The 23,488-nt window shown below is 34.6% G+C and overlaps 2 protein-coding genes across 9 annotated transcripts in view; one reads left to right on the top strand and one right to left on the bottom strand.

The window, feature by feature from the left end:
- LOC105216881 (PTB domain-containing adapter protein ced-6) lies at window positions 1–18,901 on the top strand. Of its 5 annotated transcripts, none has more exons than XM_029043249.2 (7): window positions 1–20; window positions 13,182–13,537; window positions 13,598–14,058; window positions 14,852–15,081; window positions 15,157–15,636; window positions 15,980–16,140; window positions 17,530–18,901. In XM_029043249.2, the coding sequence occupies exons 2-7, from the start codon at window positions 13,361–13,363 to the stop codon at window positions 17,587–17,589; spliced, it is 1,569 nt and encodes a 522-aa protein (XP_028899082.1). In that variant the 5' UTR covers window positions 1–20; window positions 13,182–13,360; the 3' UTR covers window positions 17,590–18,901. The 5 variants fall into 5 exon arrangements, with proteins under 5 accessions (XP_028899082.1, XP_011189919.1, XP_011189921.1 ...); XM_011191617.3 differs by lacking the exon at window positions 1–20 and adding an exon at window positions 130–645; XM_011191619.3 differs by lacking the exon at window positions 1–20 and adding an exon at window positions 3,275–3,430.
- Pdk (pyruvate dehydrogenase (acetyl-transferring) kinase, mitochondrial) overlaps window positions 18,353–23,488 on the bottom strand; it is a 37,381-nt gene continuing 32,245 nt past the window's right edge. For all 4 annotated transcript variants that reach the window (XR_003752691.2, XM_029043261.2, XM_011191622.3 and 1 more), the window contains one exon: window positions 18,353–22,532. Coding sequence is in view for 2 of the 4 variants with exons in the window: in XM_011191622.3 (XP_011189924.2) it covers window positions 22,467–22,532 (66 nt within the window). In the remaining 2 variants the exon portion in view is untranslated. The remainder of the gene's footprint in view (window positions 22,533–23,488) is intronic.

Here is a 23,488-nt window from a genome sequence, read left to right as displayed (position 1 = left end):
CCAAAGCGCCGACGTTAGTGGTAAGTTAGGCGGCGGCGCTCTATGAAGCACTGACTGTGGTGAGTACGGCATATAAGGCATAGGAGCTCAACCTGGTGCTGCTCGCCCGCGCTGAAACTCAATCGGTGTACGTCTCGTCAGGTCGTTGGTTCGTTCAATTGTCGAAAGTTCGCTCTTTTTCGACAGCTGCTTCGCTTATTTCCCCAAAGTCATACCAAACATCCCATCTGCCGACCCAACACTCAGCCCGCAATTCAGTATTCGATCAAAGCGCTGCGAATCTGGTTGCGCTTTCGCACACACACCTCGTCTTTGTGGTCGCTATTTACTGTTACATCGCTGTGGAATCCTTCGTGCGCGTTCAACGTCACCGGCGACGCCATTGTTATCTGTGCTGACCTCCGTTTGCTCTGTACGGCCATTGAAAAGTCGAAAGCTCGAACGGTCGGTTGTACGCTGGTTCAATTTTCGAAGCGGTCGTGAAGTAAAATCAAACATAATTACTTAATATAAAACGCAGCGTAGAAATTCGTAATAAAAAGCCGATTTTCGTGTCGTTGGAAAAGTTAATTGTAAGTGAAAAGCCTGTGACTACGCGCGAAGCATTGGAAAATTCATACGGGCTTAATTGCAACCAGCAAAAAGGTGTGTATGCTACGCCATAAATTGGCGAAATTAAAAAGCGTTACGTTTCAATTCCCAAGAGTTTTCCACTAAGCAGCAAAATGCAGAGTGAAAACTTAGAATGAAATTTGCGGTTTTGATTCGAAAAACTGGTTTGGTCGCCCATTGGCAAGCGTTGGCTAAAAGCAGCTCGTACTACCCGAGTTTAATAAACAAAATATAGAAGACATTCTCACAAACATATGCGTAATTCACGGGAAGTTTTGAAAAAACCCCACTTGAAAAGACGCAAAAATAACAATAGCAAAAGAAACAAAGTCTGTATGATCTTTGTTGAAACATTGCAAAAAATCATCCGCGTAAGACTGAGCCGCTCCGCTCACAGCAAGCGCCATCAAAGCGCTGTCAAAGCATCCGAAACATTTTGGACTCGTACGAAACACACACTTACATAACGTTCGTGTGTGTTTCTATGGATGTGTGTGTGTGTGTGTTTGAGTGCTATATTTGCGGTTGAACACTTAATAATACAAGGCATATTTGCATTATTGCAAATACAACCAACCAATAACAATAACAACAACACAAATACCGCATAAAAGGTTACGAATTAAACAGTTACAGTACAGGTCTAACAGTACTGGATATTTGATATTTAATTTGCAAATGAACGCCTCTGTTGTACGAAAAACTTATTTGTGTTAGTCCGATGAGTGGTGTACCCGATATGTATGACTCCATACGTACAAAGAAAGCGTTTCGCAAAGCAAAGATTTTCATTTTCCATACTTTTTGCGGCTGAAATAATTATTTCTACTACAACATAGTTTTAATTTGCGATTTAAGTGAAGAGAAAATCTCAGCGGTGGTGCCAGATGTAAGAAATAGAGAATATTCCAGAATTACTAATAATTTTCAAAACATATAAAGCGTTGTGTTCTGCTATTTTGGCACTTTTAGATTGCAAATTTATTTATTTTCTTACGACTTTGGACATATGGAACCTTGCGCCTTACTCTAATTGATCTGTTGTTGTAATACAACATCTTCTCGTTCTCGTCGCAATATAGGACAAGAACTCAGTAGTTTACAGTTTCAGAAATTAGCAATATATGTACATATTTGTATGCCTGTATACACATATTTATAGCAGATCTTGATACTATAATCGTATCGTTCTTTAAAATCCTTTACAACATTCATTACAATCATTACAAAGAATAGGTAACGGTAAAGTACAGTTAAATGTGTAACATTACAAATAAAAGACTAACATTGACTTTACGCTAACATTTGTTGGTCTAATTGTTTACCACAAATATAACCTTATTCCTTAAAAACACTTCAATGTTGATTTGCAACCGAGTACTTCAGGTTTCGCAGCATAGGCCCTTGACATAATGTACTTAGATGTCAAATTGACGGACCGATTTCTTATTATGATTCTATTTCCCCAAAATATGTTCTAATGAAGAGTTACTTATGCCGCGGACCAACACCTTCAACCAATTTTTTATTTTGTGTTGTGGTACTCTTAGAGATCCAATAACAGCCGGCCTCATGTTCGTTATAGCAATCTTAATTGTACCAGTGTTTTGATGTAAACGTCATTCCCGTTCTTTACTTTAATCCTCAAGGCGAAATGCTTGAAAGCAACATGTAACTTGAAGTTAATGTTTTTCTCGGATAAGACCAGTCAAGTACACCAAATATATCAACTTTTATCTGTTTAAATGTCTTGGAGATTTCTAACTATCCACTAAGTAGCCATTCTACATTTATGGTCGCTAAAAGCTACCCGTGCGTGGGATGCTAGACTGTTATTTGGTGGTTTATATGCCGAAGTGAACTATGAAAATCGTCATAACTCGGCAATGTCAAATAACTGAGAAAAAATGCCATACAAATGAAATATACTCACAAAATTCAAAAGACACTCGAAGTATTTAGGTTTTAAAAATTTTGTTCGTCTTTCCTTTGTCAGGCATCACTAATATGATCTGTCAAAATAGGTATAGTAAAAAATATTTGAGCGATTGGTCTTTACCTTTCAGATCTGTTATCTAGTAAATTTTGTAAGATCAGAAATATTTTTTTCCTAAATGTCTTCAATAAGGTTCCACAGTCCACATCCACATCGAGACGCGTCTAAAATATAAAAACGTATTCCCCGATTTTATGTTCAAGAGAATGAAATACGTTAAGCAATTAGGTCCGGTAACGCTGTAATTTAACAAGTGAGCAAACTGACTGATTACTACAATAGTTATAGCAATATCCAGTGTAGTTGGTGTTGATGTTGTTGCCGTCGATACTAGTTGTACACCTCAGCTCATGGTACGCCGCTATTGCTATGATTTGCTATTTGCTGATCACTTTTTTGTTGTTCCTCCATTGCCAGCGTTATTGTTGTTGTTGCATTTTGTACATATGTTAGATGGGTCGATCGGACGGTTGCCTGCTTTGTTGGCTCGCTGCTGAGCTGAGCACTATTCGATCGGCTGAGAGTAGTTAATTTTTCTTTATCTTTTATTTCTGATTTTCATTTTTACGTTTTGCCCACATTGCCTTCGTGCTACGCATTCATGCTGACATTTGTGCATGGCTCTGTATGTGTGTGTCAGCATATGGTAAAGAGCTCTCACCGCTGTTGGTGGTGGATTATATGACCAGCGCTGGATGCCAGTCATCAGTTGAAGCTCGGCTTGGAATACAGTCAATGTTGTTCGTTTGTCGTCTGCTGTTCGCCTTTGTCGTTTGTTATTTAGCTGGTTTAGTTGAGTTTCAGTTCGCGTCCATACGTGTGGTGAGTAAGACGTGTTCGTGCACTCTATCGTCGTCTTGAACCTGTAATACGCGGTGCGCTTAATGCATTCAGTTGTTTTGTTGTTATTAAATTGTGTTTTTGTTGTTGTTGCGTGAATCAAATGTCTGCAAGCTAACTACGGTGAGAATCATAATTGCAGCGACGAGGGTGGCGACTGCCTCAAGTGCATATAGAAGTTGTAACTCTTTAGAGGCGTTCAAAGCTAATATTCATTTTACGGTACCTATTTTGGTGTAACGTAACGTAACGTACTCAACCTCATTGTGAAAAAGGAAAATCCAACTTGTCTTAAATGGCTGTGGGAAAATTGTGTAACAATGGAAAAGCCACATGCACACTTACATACATATAGACAAATATATATACATATATACATAAGTGTGCATCTTGTGTGAAACCAAAATTTTGTCTCGTAGAAAACGTAAAATTTTGTTTTCTGAAAAACACCAAAACAAATCAGAGCCGTGCACATAATTGTATATTCGCATACACATACAAACATATGTATGTACATTTGTTGTTTTTATGTTCGCTTAGCAAGACCGTGAAACTCAGCCTCGTTCATCGTAACTGCCATAAAAGCCAAATTCCAACAGTTGCTATTTTTGTTTTTGCAAATGACCACCTGTTGCTAAATCTACACAGGCGCACACTGGAGCAGATCTGCATACATACACAAAACTATGATTTGTACTACATACTTATATCGTATGTATATACATATAGCCCTGCTTCACTTGAGCCTCTCGGCTTCCACGTCAAATTGGCTGCCTAACTGACGAAGGAAATGGCTACCTGCTGTTAGTCGATCGTCAGACAAACGCCAGGCATTCTTTTCCTAAACTACACACATACATACATATAAGTATATGTACAAGCAGTGCAACACAACTACATAATCCATAAACAAAGCAAATATGGAAAGTATGTGTGGCTTGAAAATGCAAGAAGAAAGCCACAAAAACAAATGCATATGAACTGCAGACCGACCGACCGACCCATAGAGAAACGAAAAAAATGAGCAATCAACGAAGAAAAAGCCAAAAACAAAGCGCACAAAAAATAGCAATAAAACTATGGAAAATCAAAACAGCTGCTCGCTCACTTCTCTATGTATTCATATTACAGCAGCAAACATATTTTGTCGTTGTCGTAACGGCTTTGCTACTGGCCGATTGGGGAATTCGGCAGGCGGTGTGCGGTGAATTTTAACCTGAAAATCCTGTTAGCGCTAATTGAGTGGCCCAGCTTCCGCTCTGAGTTGCCATTGCTGGTGGATAGGTCTCAGCGACGATTTATTAAAAATATTGGAAATGCCTACTGGCCCGTCGTTCACACATACAAACCTATATACTAAGCTGTATAAAAGTAACTATGTACATACATACATATACATATATTGTATATATAATAGTACGTATGTATGTATACTTTTTTAGAACTAGTTCAGTGCTTTTATAGACTCTTCGTATTCATTAGTGGTCACTTCAAGTCGGTCATTTAATTTACTAGCCCATCTCATATACGAATTTCCTCTACTATTTCCTCTATAATTATGTGCACGCATGCAGTTGGCAGAATTCAGTTACTGTTAGAATTGTAATTCAGCTTTCCAATGGGAGTAACTGACTTCGACTGACTTCAACTTTGCTTGAAGTGCTTTGTTAACCTATAAAAATATAACTTTGGTTTATGAGAAAATAAAGTGTGTTTCAAGACTAATTCCACCGAATAGTGTTTGAATTTCTACAAGTCGTTATATTATGCCTTTTGGATGGTGGTCTTAAACTAATATTTTTTGTTTTTCAATTGAGAGGCGCTGCTATTCTTTCAAGTTTTCTTTAACACTATTATAGTATTGTGTTTACTAGAACGCCCGGCGAACTTTGTGCCATCTAATAGTCAGTTAGCTTGTTTTTGATACTAAGGCGGTGCTGAAGTGTTGTTGTAGCGGTTACCCAAGCGGTGATAGAATTCATCTAACGGGAGGCCCAAAGTCGGACCAGGGAAAGGGAAAGGGGTGTCAGATGAGTGAGGTTAATTGGCATGCAAAGAGATGGTTAGTGCCATTCGGGGACTCTTTGCATGCAGGACATTGGGTATGTCAGAAGGAAGTTGCGCGAGGCAACTCGAGCTCGGTGACTGCAATTGGTGGTGATTTGAGTCCAAGTACGCTATTTACGTGAATGACGATCAACAGAAACTGCTTGTAAAGCATTTAGTTACGCTCTCTAACTGGTAACATACGGGACTCGTTGAGTAGGGTTTCGACCGGAGATATCAAGAGAGAATCCTTTTCATGGTATAGGTTTCCACTTAAGGCTGTTAAAAGACAATTCTTGGCGAGTTTTTTGTGAGTGTGAAAGAACACGGTAATGATTAGTAATTTCGAAGAACATATTTAACAACAACCTGTAAGCATCTGTTTGTTTATTGCAAATTGAAAACTAATAAGCATCCCTCAACACGAGGCGTGTCAGTGATTCACTGGGTGAAGTCAGGTTATTTTCAAAAACATCATGTCGGGCTAATAATCGCTTTCTGCACTCTGGTCATGAAAACCATATGTCGAACTAAAACTTCTATTAATTACTTTTTACATTAAGAACATACAAAACTAGCGCTTGCTACGCCTATGAGTTCCGTCTCCAGTATTTGGTTTGAACATTGTAAAAAAAATATGAATATCGTCACTATATTATGTAAATTTCGTGTAAGAATTACTAGGAAGTCAATCCAAACAGACAACTTTGCGCAATAGATCAGCTCAGCTTTCTCTTGTTTATTATTGAAGCCGCTGGCGATTGCGCGGTCGAACATATTTTTCTACACCAAATGAATGTATGTATGGCAAACGCTCTTTGCATAATAAAGAAGCTATCGAGCAGCACTTATAGCCAACTCGAGCTTGAGCCAAAATGCTTACAGCAACAGCAATTGGCAGCGACAGCGACAGGCAAAGCAACAACAAGCAGCCATCTAGAGGCAATAATGAAACAATGACTTCCGCAAGCGATACGCAATTGCTCATCATTATCGCTTGGCCGACCCTATCTTTGTAAATATGTATGTAATTATGTATATATTTGTGACTATAAGTATAATTGAGATAAACGCATTGGCTTGTGGAATTGCTAAAATCATAATTTAAAGCTTCCAATGGGCGAAATTAATGTGTTCATTTGACTTCAGCACAAAATTTATGGGTATAAAATGCTTGTATGTATGCACTTGAATACGCCACTTTAGTAATTTTCATTTGCGCATGCGTTCACGTTCGCTGTACATTTTAAAAGTGTAGCGCTCATACAATTTAAGCACCTGCCCATAGAGGGCGTCCACTTTTGATTTCTTTCTAATGTCCAAAAGCGGACCAGTGGTTAATATTATACTACATAACTAATACCGCTGTTGTTGTTGTTGTATATTTTTCGATAACATATCCAAAATTAATTCGTGCTGTGACTCAATATTTTCATTTCTTTTCCTCAATTCACCACCGGTTTATTATAAACACACACACACTTACATACGTTGCTTCGTATACTCCTATGTGTGTATGTATTTCGCAACTATTCTTTTCCGCCAAAGCGTTCACGGGGCTTTTAGTTGAACTTTGCTTTCGATTTCTTACACTTTCAAATTGCCTTTTATTGCACATTTGCATTGTGTTCGGTGGTCAATGATAATTGTTGGCTTTGTTTTAATGTTTATTGCGTTTTGTCTACACTTCCACTCCGCATGAAAGTGAAAATAATTAACCATTGACAGTGTACACATATCTGTATATATGTATTATATGTATATGCGTGAGTATATATGTACTTTAGTGCACACAAATAACTGTATTGCCCTCTGACTTCTATGATACTTGAGTTCCGTGGTTCATTGTGCCTGCATTGTGACAACTGCTTGACCGATCGTCAAAATTTTGAACTCTTTCTTCAAATGGAGATTGAAGGACGCGAATAAGCAAACAATTCAGGTGCGCGGAGCTTGTGGCCTTGTCGTCCACTATAATATTTCGACTCAGTCCCACCACTGACCGCATGGTCATCCATCATTTTCAATATATATCCATCAATAACTGTTAATTGTTCATGCTAATGACCAGATATGTATGTATTGTATGTATATATTCATGATTCATACTTCGTCATTCTTCGCAACGCTGATAAGACCAGCCTCAATAAATTTCGAGTGTTAATAAACCATGGAAATGGAACCACTGTCATTTGATTAACGGCCAATGACACTTTAGGATGCCAGCAAAGTTCAATAAATTTCGAGCAATACAGTTATGATTGCGGAAACTTGAAGATTTGTTTACAAAAAAATCATAATTTTGCTTTCTTTTGGTTGTGATTTCTACAACACTTTTGAATTCTGATTATGTACTGCACCATTTTGAGTAATGAGCAATACATTTTACTCTAAAAACTAGCTATTATATAATATCATAAGTTAACTAAGTGCTTTGGTTTACTAAATCCATTGGTAGTCGACCACAAACTTCTTATTCGTCATTCGTTGTAATTTATTATACGTTTTTCATTTATTCTAGAAAAAAAAAATTATATCTCAAAAGTCTAAATTACTTCCTAACCCATTCTTATGATATTTTGAATGCAATACTAGTTTGTTCTCGCTTTGGTTTTATAACAAAAGGGTCCACGTCGATGATTTATATTAAAAATATGTATAGTACAAATATAAAAAATAAAGTAAATATGCCACCTCGCAGATTCCTTATCATCACCAACATTTGTTGTTTCAGTGATAAGAGTGAATTAAGTTTTTCTTTGAATTTTGTAAATAAATACTTTTGTTTATAAAGTTATATGGAAATTGCTAATGGAATTTGTTTTTAAACAAATGATAAGAACAAACGACAAATATTGAAGTTATTTAAAATACTTAATTATAATTATATGCAAATGTATTGTTGTTGTATGGCCATATGATAGCAATAAAATGTCCGTTGTTTTCTTTTGAATTACTACAATTACTACATATGGTTCTTTATAAACAAAGGTCTTCGGCGAAAAAACAGCTCCTCCCAATCTGTAGCTAAAAAGCCGCAATTAAAATTAATTCGATTGAGACTTCTGAAAATTAAGTTAATTTAAAAACAAAAGAGAAACATGGAACTTGATATTCACCCTGATCACCAATGTCACCTCTGCAATGAGCCACTTAGAATACAAGATCGGAATTATGAAAGTAACTTCCATAACTCAAATTCTTGAATAGGCAATAGAAGTCAAATTTCATACAAATTACCTTCCATAACTCGAAGTCTCTTTAACTCGAAGTTTTTTGTGGATTATAGTGATTCGAGTTAAGGAAGTGCAACTGTATTATGCATTAGATTAAGGTGTCTCGTTTTTGCCTTCTTGCTTGCATATCCACCTTTTGACCCTAACTATATACTGACTTATTAGATCTTAGACACTTCTTCTATTGAATAATTGAGGTTAGACTCTTTAATAGGAGGTGTGTTCGTTATTAGATTGTTTCCGAGATCCAGTGCTTTTACCACTTTACCAATGCTTTTCACTTGATTTTTTAGGTTTGTCCGGCAATTAGAAAATTTCCATTTTGTGATTTACATATGCAAATATATTTCGGGTTCGGGTATAAGAGAGTAAACTATTAATAAAACAATTTGATGTTTTGTTTATATAATTTTAGAGAAAAGAAAGAAGCATATATATTTGAAGAATAATATATATTTACATAAAATGAAACAAAATAGCTCTTTAGTTTTCCTGCCTTTTTTGGTCCTGTAGACTTGTATGAAAGACAGTTGGAACAGTTCCTTCCGTAAAATGAGCTAATCAAAGAGAACCAATAACAATTGTATTAACAAATAAATTAAGCTTTATAATTGCTATGGTTCATCTCTTTGATGAACTTGTTCTATATTTTGCTCTATGCGAAAATATGCTCAAAGATCTGATATATTAAAAAGACCTAGTGTTAAATAGTGTTCCCCAATTAAAGCTTTTTTTCAATTTTCGTAATTGAGTATAGCTGTTTCTACACTTGTCACTCTAATGAATGTTTGCACCAAAGCTAATGCCTGTCAGAACGTTTTCTTAATAGGCTGGTCGTGCTTCAGCTTTGTACTCGAGCAAAAATTTAATCTAATCAAAGCGAATAATTCGAATGTGCTTTGTAGTAAGCAGCGCCAATTTAGAATTCGTAAGTGCCGCAAGTTTGTAAAAATATTTAAGTTCATATGCCCGCATGTGTCCGCAGTGTTGAACAAATATTTAAAGATGCATTCAAACTGAATATACAGATGTGTAACATGTTTATATCTAAGTAGGAAAATATGTACATAAGCAAAGTATCCGCTCTCCCCCCAAGACCAAGCGCTAGCTATCAGATGACTGCACCGGAAGTAGTACCCGCAGAACTCATTCTATTGCTTTATTTGAGCGGGGGTGTGATTACGCTGATTCCAATAAAATGTATTCTAGCTGATAGATAACATTTATATACATATGTATATGCATGTACATAATAACTGTACATTCATATATCCATATGTTTGGTTATGTCCACGAATGAATTTATTGTGTGTACATATCTCAGCTGTTTTAGATAAGAAAATCAGTTGAAAATATTTATTTATGAGCTCTTAGTATAGATAATTACTTAAACGTGATTCGAAGTAGCGGAAATAATGTAAATATATAATATATATACATATATACTGTACAAGTACAAAACGTGTTAATCTGACAGAAAATAGCTTTTTAGAATCTCTACTATCGGATTAATATAAGTTCAAGTTTATGAGTAGTCTTAATAATAAAATATTATTTTAAAATTTCTTAAAAAAAAAATAAAAATATACGTGACATACGTATACTTTTTCTATGTTCAACTTTAAGTTTGAAATCAATAAGAAGAGATATATATATGTACATATGTTTAGCCAAGCCTATTTCTCAATATCACTTTTTTTTACTGCGAGGTTTGTCTAACTACTCGACATACTATAACGTACATATCACATCTCTAATTTTATATGCCTTAGAACAGACGAAAAAAATTCGAAACAAATTCGTCGAATCATAATCTGCACCAATCACGTATAAATCTCAAAAACCAACTATTAATGAGTTTTGAGAGTTTTTATATTTATACTTGTATTTATCTTATAATATATCAACAAAGTTCCATCTAATTTAGTTGACAGGAAAAGTGCAAATGAAAAATTAACACGCTACCTCAGTGTACATCTTAAAAAGTTCTGTTTGCACATTCCAGTACCTGAAATATGAGTAATACATAAAGTATAAAAAATAGAAATGAGCAAAATAAAACAGCTGTACACATATTTAGTTATATTATATGACAGGCTTTCGCTGAAATTGTTTTAAACCACTTAATTGAAATCGTGGTGTATTAAAATGAGAATTTTTTTAAACAAAATATCAGAGCTACTTTATTATGCGATATTTTGTGAATTTCTGATAACACTTTAATCCTGTAAGACAACGTCCACTATTTCTAAAAGCTCAAGTAATTCTTCCCTCTTTACTGTGCCGATATAGCACATATTATCATCATTTTACACCTCTCACTATTAGGGAAAATTATTTTAGCTCCGCTAAGATCATATAAAGGGTGATTCATTTCAAAGTTACATACATTTTTAAGAAAAAAAAATTAAAAAAAAATCTAATTCAACGGGGAATGTTTATTATTACATGAAAGAACCTTCTTTGGAATTTATTTTTTTAAGATTATCTCTTTCAAGTGTTGACCGCGGCTACGCCTCAGTTGAGTCCAATTTTCCATGACTCGTTCGAGCATTTCGACTGGTAACAGGCGAATGACACGCGTACCGTTTTGCTCCAAGGCCTGAATCGAAGTGGAATTGTCCACATAGATTTTAGACTTTATATATTCCCAAAGGAAAAAGTCTAACGATATGAGATCACACAATCTTGGTGGCCAATCGACCGGTCCACAAACGTGAACGTGGTCTATTCGGTCGAATATTATCCAGTAATGAATACTGAGTACGATCAGTAGGCCGATTATGTTAAGCATAAGTTGATCCAAGCTCGCGAAACACATTCTTTACAGAACGTAATAAAGTTGAACAATATGAAAACGTTGTCCAGGAGTAAGTGTTTCCATCATAAAATGCCAAACAATACCTATATAATGACTATATCGAGGCTAAGCCCTTCCATATATTATCTTCTTAAACATAAACTTGAAAACCCGAATTTGTGAACAACACTATTTTAGAGATGTTAAAATAAAAATTTTGAAAATTTCACTAATTAACTTTTGGCTACAACTACATTTTCTATATAATCACAATCAAAATCGCATGATGCAACAATCAATTGCAGTAACGTCACGTTACAACTGTTCAGCTCATTCCTGTTATTTCTACACAATTTTCTCATTTTTTTTACGCAATTACTTTTATTTCGTTTTTCTAAACAATTGTGTCTCATTACAAAAACTCAAACTGAAACCCCTAATCTGCGACGCAGTTAAAAATCAGATCAAGTTATTTCGGTGTCAATCGACAGAGGTCGTTGCGATGGTGAATGCCTTCTTAATGTGCGATTATTTCTGTTTTGTTGAATATTTTCTATTGTGTATGAGCGTGTATGTGCGCCTACTTAATATTCATACCAGTTTTGAATTTAGAAATTAATTGTATAAATAGGTAAACAAAAAACAGTTTTCAAACGCAAATGGGAATGCAAAACGCTCAAAAGAGTCGACGCTGATCATGACCGAACTGAGCGCACGTCACACTAAAGCTGGCCAAGGGGGGGAAGACCTGCCGTCTATCACTGTCTGGGATTATTGGAATATGCGCCAATACTTATGTACATACATACATATATAAATAAATATAAGTGTGTGCTGATAGTTATGCATGTACATTCGCATTTTAGAATTGATGCCGACATCAGAATCACGATGCAATGTGCTGCATCGCTCAAGTGCTGAAGCTTAGGATTTCAACGATTCAACAATTCGTCTGGTTCGCGTTAATTAGTTGGCTTGCAATGCGATGGTGTGCCGTGTTGCGGCAATCACTCCATCATTTTGACGCGCGTGTGGATGCTTAGCGAGATGGCGAGTATTGATTGTGAGCTGAGGCTGCTACTTGGCGATGAGAATGTGCATACTTTTGTGCAATCGCATGACATACATACTCACATACAGTTGTAAACCTTATGCGCACATGTTGTTGTTTTGTAAGCAAGTGGATTTTCCAATTTCAACAGCTTGAAGAAAACAAAATTCCTTCGTGGCGGTGCTCGTAACAAAGGCTAACAAAATATTTACTTACATTCTAGCAATGAATAATTGGCAATTCAGGTGGAGCTAGCACAACTGTGTCACTTTTGCTGTGATCGTCAATCTGTGGAAACGCCTCACCGCACGGATCGGTGATCTTGACAAAGTCTCAGCAGCAGTTGACACTGAATAAATGTTAATATATACACAACAACAAACGTACACAAATACGAGTATACGACTCAAATTAGAGAAGCTGGTTGCAGCAGCTGATCATCATTTTTAGATTTAATTTTCGCATACAAATTTCTGTTTTGTCGCCATTGTATGTAAATTAGCATGCATTTTATTGCAATTTTGCTGTGTTTACTCGCAATTGATTTTTAATTATCAAATTCATTAACCTTTTTTCAATTTGTATTTCTACTTGTTACAGGTTCCACAGCTAAACCGCAAACTGTTGAGATATTTGACTTTTTTAGATTTTTCGCTTGGTGCATTTGTCATATAACCGCTTTCAAAACGGCGCAGAAATTCAGTCCACTCAAGCGCAAAACCGTTGCAGAGCCGACACATCAACTCCTCAGCAACAATAGTCGCGCACCACTCAGCAACATGTCGCAGTTGATGTTTTGGAATAAACAGAACAACAACAATAACATAAAGAATCAATCAAACGATAATAATAAAAACAATAATAACGGTGCTACCGAAGATGCGAAAAAGGACAAACGCAATTGGTTGCACACGCCCGATGCGCTCGTGAATGGCCATGTCGTCTATCTAGTCAAGGTGAGTCACCGTTCAACCGCATATGTTAGAGGGAGAAATAAATTTATTATTTGCTTCCAGTTCTTTGGTAATTTGCCTGTGGAGCAGGCCAAAGGCATTGAAGTGGTCAAAGATGCCATACGTAAGCTGCAGTTCGCACAGGAGATGAAGAAAGCCGAAACTGGCACGCAGGAAAAGTGTAAAAAAGTCGAAATCACCATCAGCGTGGACGGTGTTGCTGTACAAGAGCCACGTACGCAGAAGATCCTTCATCAGTTCCCGCTGCACAACATTTCGTATTGTGCTGACGAGAAGGGTGTGAAAAAGTTCTTTAGTTTTATTGCCAAATCAGTTAAGCCACTGGATGGCGGCATTAATGGCACCAACACTGGCAGCAGCAATGGTGTGAGTAGCTCCAACGGCAGCAACAGCACCGGCGGCAGTAACGCCGAGGAGACACATGAGTGCTTCGTATTCATTTCGAATAAGTTGGCGTCGGACATTACGCTGACCATAGGACAGGCGTTCGACTTGGCTTACAAGTAAGTTGGTCTTTGATATTTGGATAACAGTTTTATTATATTATTATTTTCCATATTTGATGGACTCCTGATTGGCCAATAAATATTGAGGATACCAAGTGTAGAAACTGTCTAAAAGAAGGCGCGGTGGAACCATCTTGATACTTAACGATATTCCTCAATATATTTGGTATACCTCTCAAAGCACTTTGTCAATACATTAAAGTCTTTTGATGTTGTTGATTGAGTACCCAATGACTGGTGCCCATTTCTAACGGAAGTTATATAATAACCGTTACGGAAATTTGAAGCAGTTTTCCGATCTTAGCCGCATCTTCAGCTCATTCTTTACCAAATTTGTGCCAATAAACATTACCACACTATATAATAAAGTTCGGCCACAGAGCTTTGCAATAATTTGCAGTTGGTAACGACGTGTCGTTCATGAGAATGGCCGATTTTTTATGCATTTGTCGATATTTCAGAACTTTGAAGATGCAAGAGATGCCGTGCTCTGAGGGGACTCTAGCCAACTACTTCTGATTCCCATATCTACTCTACACCACCTTTTATTTACTGATTTTTTCTTTAACGAATAGCAGTTAACTGATCTCCGATAATGGAGCGCACAATATATTCAATTTTATCTAACAAAGACATCATTTTAAAAATGATTTTTTTAAATTAGCTTTTTGGAAATCCAATATGCGTCTTTTTACTATTTTTACTTAAATAGTCATCGGAAGTTCATGAGTTCACTGCTCCTTAATTCCTTCAACAGTGGTAATAATCATGTATTTATCAACCCTTCCAGAAAGTACATCAACACCGTTGAGAAGACAGATCTGGGCAAAGCGCATCAGCAGAATGCCGAATTGGAAAAGTCGCTCGCCATTTACAAGAGTCGACTGCGCGAGTTATCGTTGAAGCTGCCAAAATCCGAACTGGATTCGATGCTTTTCAAAATGGGCATCAAAGATATACTGGAACTGCCGGCTGCTGAAAATGGAGCTCTAACCAACGGCAACGCCACCAAAGCGAACAGTAAGTCAAACAACAGAAAAACTCACATAACTTATAAAAAAATATAAATATTTTCTTCTTGCTTTATTGTTGTAGTGCTTGAAGATAAACTGTTGATTGACACGAATTCAACGCATTCGATGAAATCATCGTCGGGATCGTCGTCATCCTTTGTGCCAATCGTGCCGCCACGCAACAATCTGCCAAGCCAAATCATACACAAATCGAATAGCCAAAAAATGGAGGAGCTGCTGCTTAACTCCGATTCGGATAGTGACTTTGATCCGCGTGCCGATGAGTGCGTCGACGGTGGCAGCAACAGCAACGGCGGTGGCGTTGGCGGTGGCGGTAACGGCAAGAACATTAGCAATGATCTGTTCGGCTTTGAGCCAACCCAATCGTATGGCCAACAATTGTTTACCAATCAGAATAACAACATGAACAACAATAACGATAGCAAATCGGTGAACAACAACCACAATGGCATTAATTTGAGTTTGAGCAGCGTCAGTGTCGGCAACAACGGCAATAGTTTAAGCAACAACAATTTCACAAACGATCTAACACCGCCATTACGTAAGTAAAGACATATGTATATACACACACACATACACATACAAGTATGTAAGCAATGCTCTACAAATTGGGCTTTGAAATTGAAATTTCATTCGCAATTAAAAGTTTTCGCCAATTCATCGACTTTTGCTTGCCTTGCTTGTGTACAGACATATGTACATATATGTATATATATATATATTTATATATATGTATATGTATATACATAGGTAAAAGTGTATTTATGCAGTTGAGTTATATGCTTTGTTTTGTTTTGTTTGCGAAATACTTGTAATTGTTTGTTTGTTTCGTTAATGATTGTTTTTCTCCGTTCTCTTTTCGGTGCTTTATCTCGGTCGTATAGTGGCACCTCCACCTAAAGTGGCCGCACCTAGACGCAGTACATCGGTCACGAACAGCATCACAAGCACAAACAACAATAATAATATAACCGTGACCAACGGCAATACAGATTTATTCGGCTCGGATCCATTCGAAATAAATAATGGACCCAGTATTTTCAAGGTGAGCGTTAATGATGATGATGATGCTACTATTAGCTGCCGCCGCTTTACTACTTTACTTACTTTGCTATTTGTTTAATTATGTACATATATTTTATTATATTTGATTTTATTTATTTTCTCATAAGCTTCATGAGTTTTGAGTTTATTGTCAGTGTTCCAAAGGTCATTTTAACAATAACATTGCTGACTCTGTCAAATAGAATTCTACGCCGCGCAATTCAGAGTTTAAAAGTAGCAGCTTCTCCATTTTTTTGATTTAGGTACTTGTTAACTGTAGATTTCGACTTGACACAATACAACAAATATTCCATCGAGAATCAGTTTGTAGTTCGTTTCACATTTTGCTTTAAAATATGCCTCCATCACGGTGATTAGCTCTTCAATGTTTCTTTGTAGCGCGTATTTGCCTGAGGTTTGAGAAAAGGAAAGTATATCTTTGAGTCTATAGCCGTAGAATACCGCGATTCTGCCTCGCACTTCCGCCCTACTTAAAAATCCTACTTAAAAGATCTAAAAATCGCCGAAATCGGTCCATAGATTTTTAAGGCCCCATATATCGAACACGAGGACCTCGGTGCTTCTAACCTAATATTATGGTTTCCAACTTTCAATGGACTTTATACAATATACATATATGACGGATAGGTGGGTCAAATTGTGTATTATATAATATAAATAAAGTTAAATAAATAAATTGCGAGAGTATAAAATGTTCGTTTACACCCGAACTTAGCCCTTCCTTACTTGTTAAACATACGGTAGGTGCCAGTGTATTTATATGCATATTCGAATTCGAAAAGTCTGGCATCACTTGTATCAAAGTGCTTACGCTGCAATTAATTTTGCTTGTGTGACTTTTATTTTTCAACCAAATTTTAATTGAATGTGATGACTTTGTGGCAGAACGAATTAATTGATTGGACGATTGTAAGATTTATATTTATTGGGTTAATTCAATTATACAAATGACATTGATAACACAGTTCTCGTTTTTCCATTTTGTGTTGAATTATTTTTTATGTCCATTGAAAATAAAACCGAATTATACCGATCTTCATTTAATATGAGTATTTAAACAATTTCTTCAATCAGAAAGTTTCAGGAACTTCAGTGGAATTTAAATGCAGTACCGAGTAAAATAGGAATAATTAATAATAAAATGTGATCAAAAATAAAAAAATAAAAACGCGCCTTAGAAAAAATAGATACAATTTTTAACTGAAAATTATGAATTATGATTCTAAAGGAGATTGCTTCCAATGAATTATTATTCTATTTATTGCTGTTGCAATTATTATTATTATTTATTAGGTTAATTTAAATGAGTTGGCTATTATTGCATCTAAGCAAAACACATTTAAATAATATTTATTCAATTTTCTTACAGAGCAAGCTGATGAGCGTAGATGACTTCACGTTGGAGAGTTTGGATCCACTGAGGAAGTAGACCGGTAGCGCGCCAACCTGAGCGTCATCGAAGCCACTTTATATTGGTTATGTGAACGCTCTATTAAATGCTTCCAACACCAAATGAACCAACAGAACAATCACTACGTTCGCATAGCAAGGCGTTCATTTGGGGGCTTACCTAGTATTTTCAGTGTCGAAGCGATAATATAAAGTTAAAACAAATGCTTAAAACTGTAATATGTTTGCATCGAATATTTGTATACATTTACTTACATACATACAAGCAAATATAGAATTTTGTATATACACGCATGCATTAGTTAAATATTAAGTAATATTAATCCGCGTGTAACAGCACGGCGTTACAGTGATACACACGCACATAGAAAGCATATATGTATGTATTTATATATCTATAATTATTATGTAGTTTCAATTGGGCAGATTCAACAAAATTTTTGCTTACCTTCAAGTAACGATATTGCTTTCTGTTTGCAAGTACACATGTATGTTTGTATGTTTTATCCTTTCCTTCTTTCTTTATTTCTGTAATTGAACCGTGTAGTGCAGCATAAGTTCCACAGTTTCGTCAATGTTCCGCTTATTATGACGCAATAAATAAATGATAAATGATGTGTATAAAATATTTTATTTATTACGTTTTTTTATAAATATAAATATTACTATTTGTATGTATATGTATCGAATCTATTGATTTAATTATTTTATTGCAATTATTATCAAATTATGATTATTGATGATGTTGATGCTGAGGGGTTCGTTAATTATGCTACAGTCTATAGATAATAATGTTAAAGAAAGAAAAATTGTGAAAAGTGATAGCAATAGACAATCCTCTCCCGCCCCCTTATACTCGTATATGTATTAATATTTGGTAGGTATATGCATACATATGCCTCCTCAACCAAAACACTCACACATGCGCACTCTGTAAAAGTAACAGTTATAAATGTGTTTATGCTAGTAATGATCACTATGATTACGAATATTTTAAAAGTTTATGTAAAATAATTTAAAATAAATTTATTAATACATTCGTACATATATAAACGTCATATGTGCACACGCACACACACACACCCACACACACGTCTACAATAAATAATGTTTATATAAAATGCATTGTTATATAATGAGTATGAAATCGAGGATGTTTAGTTGAGAACGATGATTGATAAAGATTATGTTTATTATAAAGATGATGATGTAGCTGGTGATTATTATTATTATTATTATTACTATTATTATTTTGTACGTTGTACGTTATTTACTAGCGAAGTATATAAATAAAGAAATAAAAAAAAAAACAATAAATTGTGGAAAATGCATTTTCATGTATTTTATTGATTTTGGTTTAGTTTTCAGCTGGGTTGTTTTTATTAATATTTTTGTATTTTGCTTTTATTTTTTTTTCTACTACAACAATAAAAAACTGTAAAAAACTGTTTAGTGTGACAAGCAAATCGGTTGTACTTCTTTATGGTATGTAAGTATTAAAACATAGATTATCTGTAATAAATTTAATAATATTCTATGTAATAATGCAATAACAAACTCTTTAAGTTTAGAGCATATTTTTACTAGTTAAAACAATTACAACAACACTACAATTAATATAAATGTAAAAATTCTTAAGCGTACAGACTTAAAGGAAATTAATAAAATGCATATTTAAGAGACTTTGCGGTTCTTTATTTTTTTCTCGAAATCGCTTGGAACTAAGATAACTACCCACACATCATAAATTAAACGAATCAAAGGTTTTCGCTTATTCCGTACACTATTCATAGAGTGGTTCTGGGATCTTGAACATTAGAATTTTTTCAATTGACTATATATATAATTATATATATAATACATAATTTGACCCACATATTCGTCATATATATTGTATAAAGTCCATTGAAAGATGGAAACCATAATATTAGGTTAGAACCACCAAGGTCCTCGTGTTCGATATATGGGGCCTTAAAAATCTATGGACCGATTTCGGCGATTTTTAGAATGGGTCTGCCACACTATAAACATAGTATTTGTGCAAAGTTCTGCACTGATATCTTTAAATTAGTGCTTACTTTAAATATTGTAAAGTAAACGATTCAGATCGTCTTCAAAGTTCTGGTATATAGGAAGTAGGCGTGGTTGTGAAGCGAGAAATAAGTGTGCCAAGTTTCATCAAGATATCTTAATTTTTACTCAAGTTACAGCTTGCACAGGCGGACGGACGGACAGACATTCGGATTTGAACTCCACTCTTCACCCTGATCACTTTGGCATATATAACCCTATATCTAACTCGTTTAGTTTTGGGTGTTACAAACAACCGTTATGTGAACAAAACTATAATACTCTCTTTAGCAACTTTTGTTGCGAGAGTATAAAAACGATTATTTAACATGCTCAAATAATCGAAGAATTGAACTGCTCTCGATTTAGAAATGAAACGAGATAAAAATGTTTCCTATTCCTTACGTTAGGTTAGGTTGTAAGGCTGTTTCTCAAACTATTAAAGACAGTCCTTTGTTAATAATCCTAGGCCTTAGTTATCGGAGTTTCTTTATTTCCCATGTTTGTTAAAAATAAATATATTAAAATTATAGTATTGTCGACATTTTCCTGCAAATATGATGAATAAATTTCAAATCTTTCTATTGATGTCTATCACTGGAAGTAGGCAAATGGAAGTATTGTTATATAATGCGATCTTGATTATTGAAATTAATGTGAATTAGTATATTTTTATGTTTAAGGTGAAGTATTACATTTTAAAATAATTTAATTTAGTTAATACGAGAAACGACGGTTATATGATATGTTAATCCGGATTCCATTCGTGGAATATCTATTGCAGTAGCTCTATCTCTTCTTCTTCTTTTACTCCATAATTTCATTTCTGGATCATATACGTTATGTTTTTGTATTTCTATTATGTGAAAGTAATTTAAGTGTTTAAAACCTAGCCATAAGTTGGTAATAAATTAATAAGTACATATGAGAATTAAACTAATTGAGAATTAATCCATTTTTAAAATATGTCATTTTGATCTTGTCACTCTTTAGTATCAGTTGACTCACTTGGATTGATTTTCATCTCTATAAATAAATACAGTTCAACTTCCCTTTGTTACATGATTTATGCAATCCATAAGTGTAATATCATATTTTTGGTTAGCCTGCATACGATATAGGGACTCTTTTAAAATTCTGTCTCGATAGTACATTTTTTAATTTTGTGCCCTGGTCGATAAGTTCGATTTATGGAAGGAAATTTGTATGAAATTTGATTTCTATTGCCAATTCAAGAGCAATTTTAAGGAACACTGGGTTAAAGGAAGTGTGTAACACAGATCAAATTTGTGCAGGAATCCGTAAAATAAATGAAAAATAAATGAAAATTATAAAAATAAACCGTTTAGGCGCAATTATAAATATGGGCTTATTGATATCAATATGACAAAAGATATTGTAAATTTTCAAAAATAGGTCACAACGACGTTAATTACATAATGTAATAAATATTATTTTGAAAATACATGTTTATAAATTATTAAAGGAACAAAGACTTTTTTGTTGATCAATTTTGATAAATTATTCAATTAGAAACGTTCGGAAAGACGTAAAATATAAAATGGGCCTGATTTAAAACGAAGTTAACTTAGTACAAAAATGCAGATTTCACTACACTGTTGTCTATACTATACTCGCGCTTATAGCCTTATAGAAAATAGGAGAAGAACTTGTTATTCACCCGATACACACTACTGGCCTTTGGCAACACTGTATATCCCTCGATTTGTCATATGCTATGGGTTCTTCTTAGTAAAAGCTGATTTTTCAACAGATCGAGAAAAATTTACACTTATTCCATATCAAAATATTTTATTGCTTTCGCGCTCTGTATCCATCATTAACATTTTTACTAACATAACTCTTATAAATCTTTATACATTTTTATAAAACTTAATTTATAATTTATTACGTTCAAACAAATGCTCACTTAAAAGTGTTAAACTTAACTTCTTAGCCTAAATTACTAACTTCGTCATTTCGCTTACACAATAATAAATACGAATAAAAGTGCAAATGGCTGTGTGATTAAAGCGCTAAGTAAATAAATGTTTATGGGTATTTGCGGGGAATGTTTTTGCTAACAGTTAATGCATTTTAAAATGTTTTCACTTACATAATCCTACAATGTTACATATGCATATGTGTATTTATGTATGAGTGCAAATCTTCGCCGTGACTGACTATTTACGCACAAAAACAAATTCCAACACGATTTGAGCAAACTCTACAAAACCTTTCCAAATGCACTTTTCGTCGAACGTCAGCGAATCTCATTCAGTGCCATGACATAATTCTAAATTACGAACCTATAAACCTTTGCCAACTTGTGCATGACATTTTTACTGAAGTTTTCTTTAATTAAATGTTTTTACTTCACACTTGTGTCTTTAAAGCATAATTGCTTTCTACTTGTTGCATAATCTCAATTGGATCAAGTTACTACTTATTGCAAAATTTCCATATTTTATCGATTTCTCTCTCTCAACGTTTTGAGTTACTACTTGTTGCAAAATTTGGTTTTTAGTTTAAAAAATATTTGCAATATTTTCCTGAATAGCACAGTGATTAATTTATATACCCGTCCTCTTGATAAGTTGAAGGGCTTTGCTGATTGGGTTACGTCAATTCATTAACCCGCATATTAATTTTATAATATTTTATAATTTTTTTTTGTACTACAACCCTTTCATCCTTCACCATTGCTATTCATTTCTTATCGTTCAGCAATTGCTCCTGAGTTTGTGGTACCAAAACATTCGCTGGTTCCGTATCTGCCGCCGTTGGATTTACTTGCTGATCTCCCGAGTTACTCATAGGCTCGGCCTATAACATGTTATTGTAGCGCTTCGGAGCCGAAGCATTCAACTGCCTAGCGTTCATGTCAGAGCTCTGTAAATGAAGATGGCAAAATGTTTATGTACATCCATATCAGTTTCTATTTTATTTTCAAAATAATATTTATAAATAAGTATGTATATAATTGGATGAGCATGTGAATGTCTGTTCGATGGTAATGGACCCGGAGTTTTCTCCTAATCAACTTTAAAGAAGTTTGTAGAAATAGTTCTAACAAACGCGTACAAATGGTATCACTTGTATTTCTTAGAATAAAGAGAACTAAGAACTGAAATAGAATCACATATTTTATTCAAATTATTTATATCTACATGTAAAGTTCCAGTAAAAATATTCAAAAGTACTGACATTATTCCGTTTTCATCTATCTAGTCTCTACGTCTTTCAAATATATTGCAAGCTTAAGAGAATTACATATGTATTACAATAAAATCAAATTTCAACATCGCCTCTTCTGATTTTTTCACTGCATCGGCAATAATGTTTCCTTACACTGGTTTGTATTATAAAGATTGCAATTGTCAAGTGTTTTTTCCTTAAGATAAATACTGACAACTTGACAAAAGGAAAATAAACAATCTTTAAATTATTTTATATATAAAGAATCTGTAGAATGTGTAAGGAAGGTTAATTCAAGAATTAGAGAGTACAAGATTGCGACGCGATAAATTTGTCATTAACGAAACGAACTGTCAAACTTTCAATTGTAAAAAAATTCCTTTCCTTCCGTTCATGGCGCCACGAATTAGTATATTTTCCCTGAAACAGTACTGTAACTGTACTAAGTTCTATTCATTTATTCTTTAATAGCTAGATTTCATAAAAATATCTGTTTTGAATGTGAAAAATATAAGCTGAATAAAAATAGTGAAAATCATAACATTTGCAAGCAAGATTCTATGTTGTGATAACTCGCATATAGCGAGTATAGAAATAAAATTCAATTTCTATTAACGAATTTGATTATTAAAATAAATATAGATCAGCAG

This window comes from Zeugodacus cucurbitae, chromosome 6 (assembly GCF_028554725.1).
Source record: "Zeugodacus cucurbitae isolate PBARC_wt_2022May chromosome 6, idZeuCucr1.2, whole genome shotgun sequence".
NCBI classification, from domain to species: Eukaryota; Metazoa; Arthropoda; class Insecta; order Diptera; family Tephritidae; genus Zeugodacus; species Zeugodacus cucurbitae.
The sequence above is the reverse complement of the archived record's forward strand: the minus strand, read 5'-3'. Positions and strand labels throughout refer to the sequence as shown.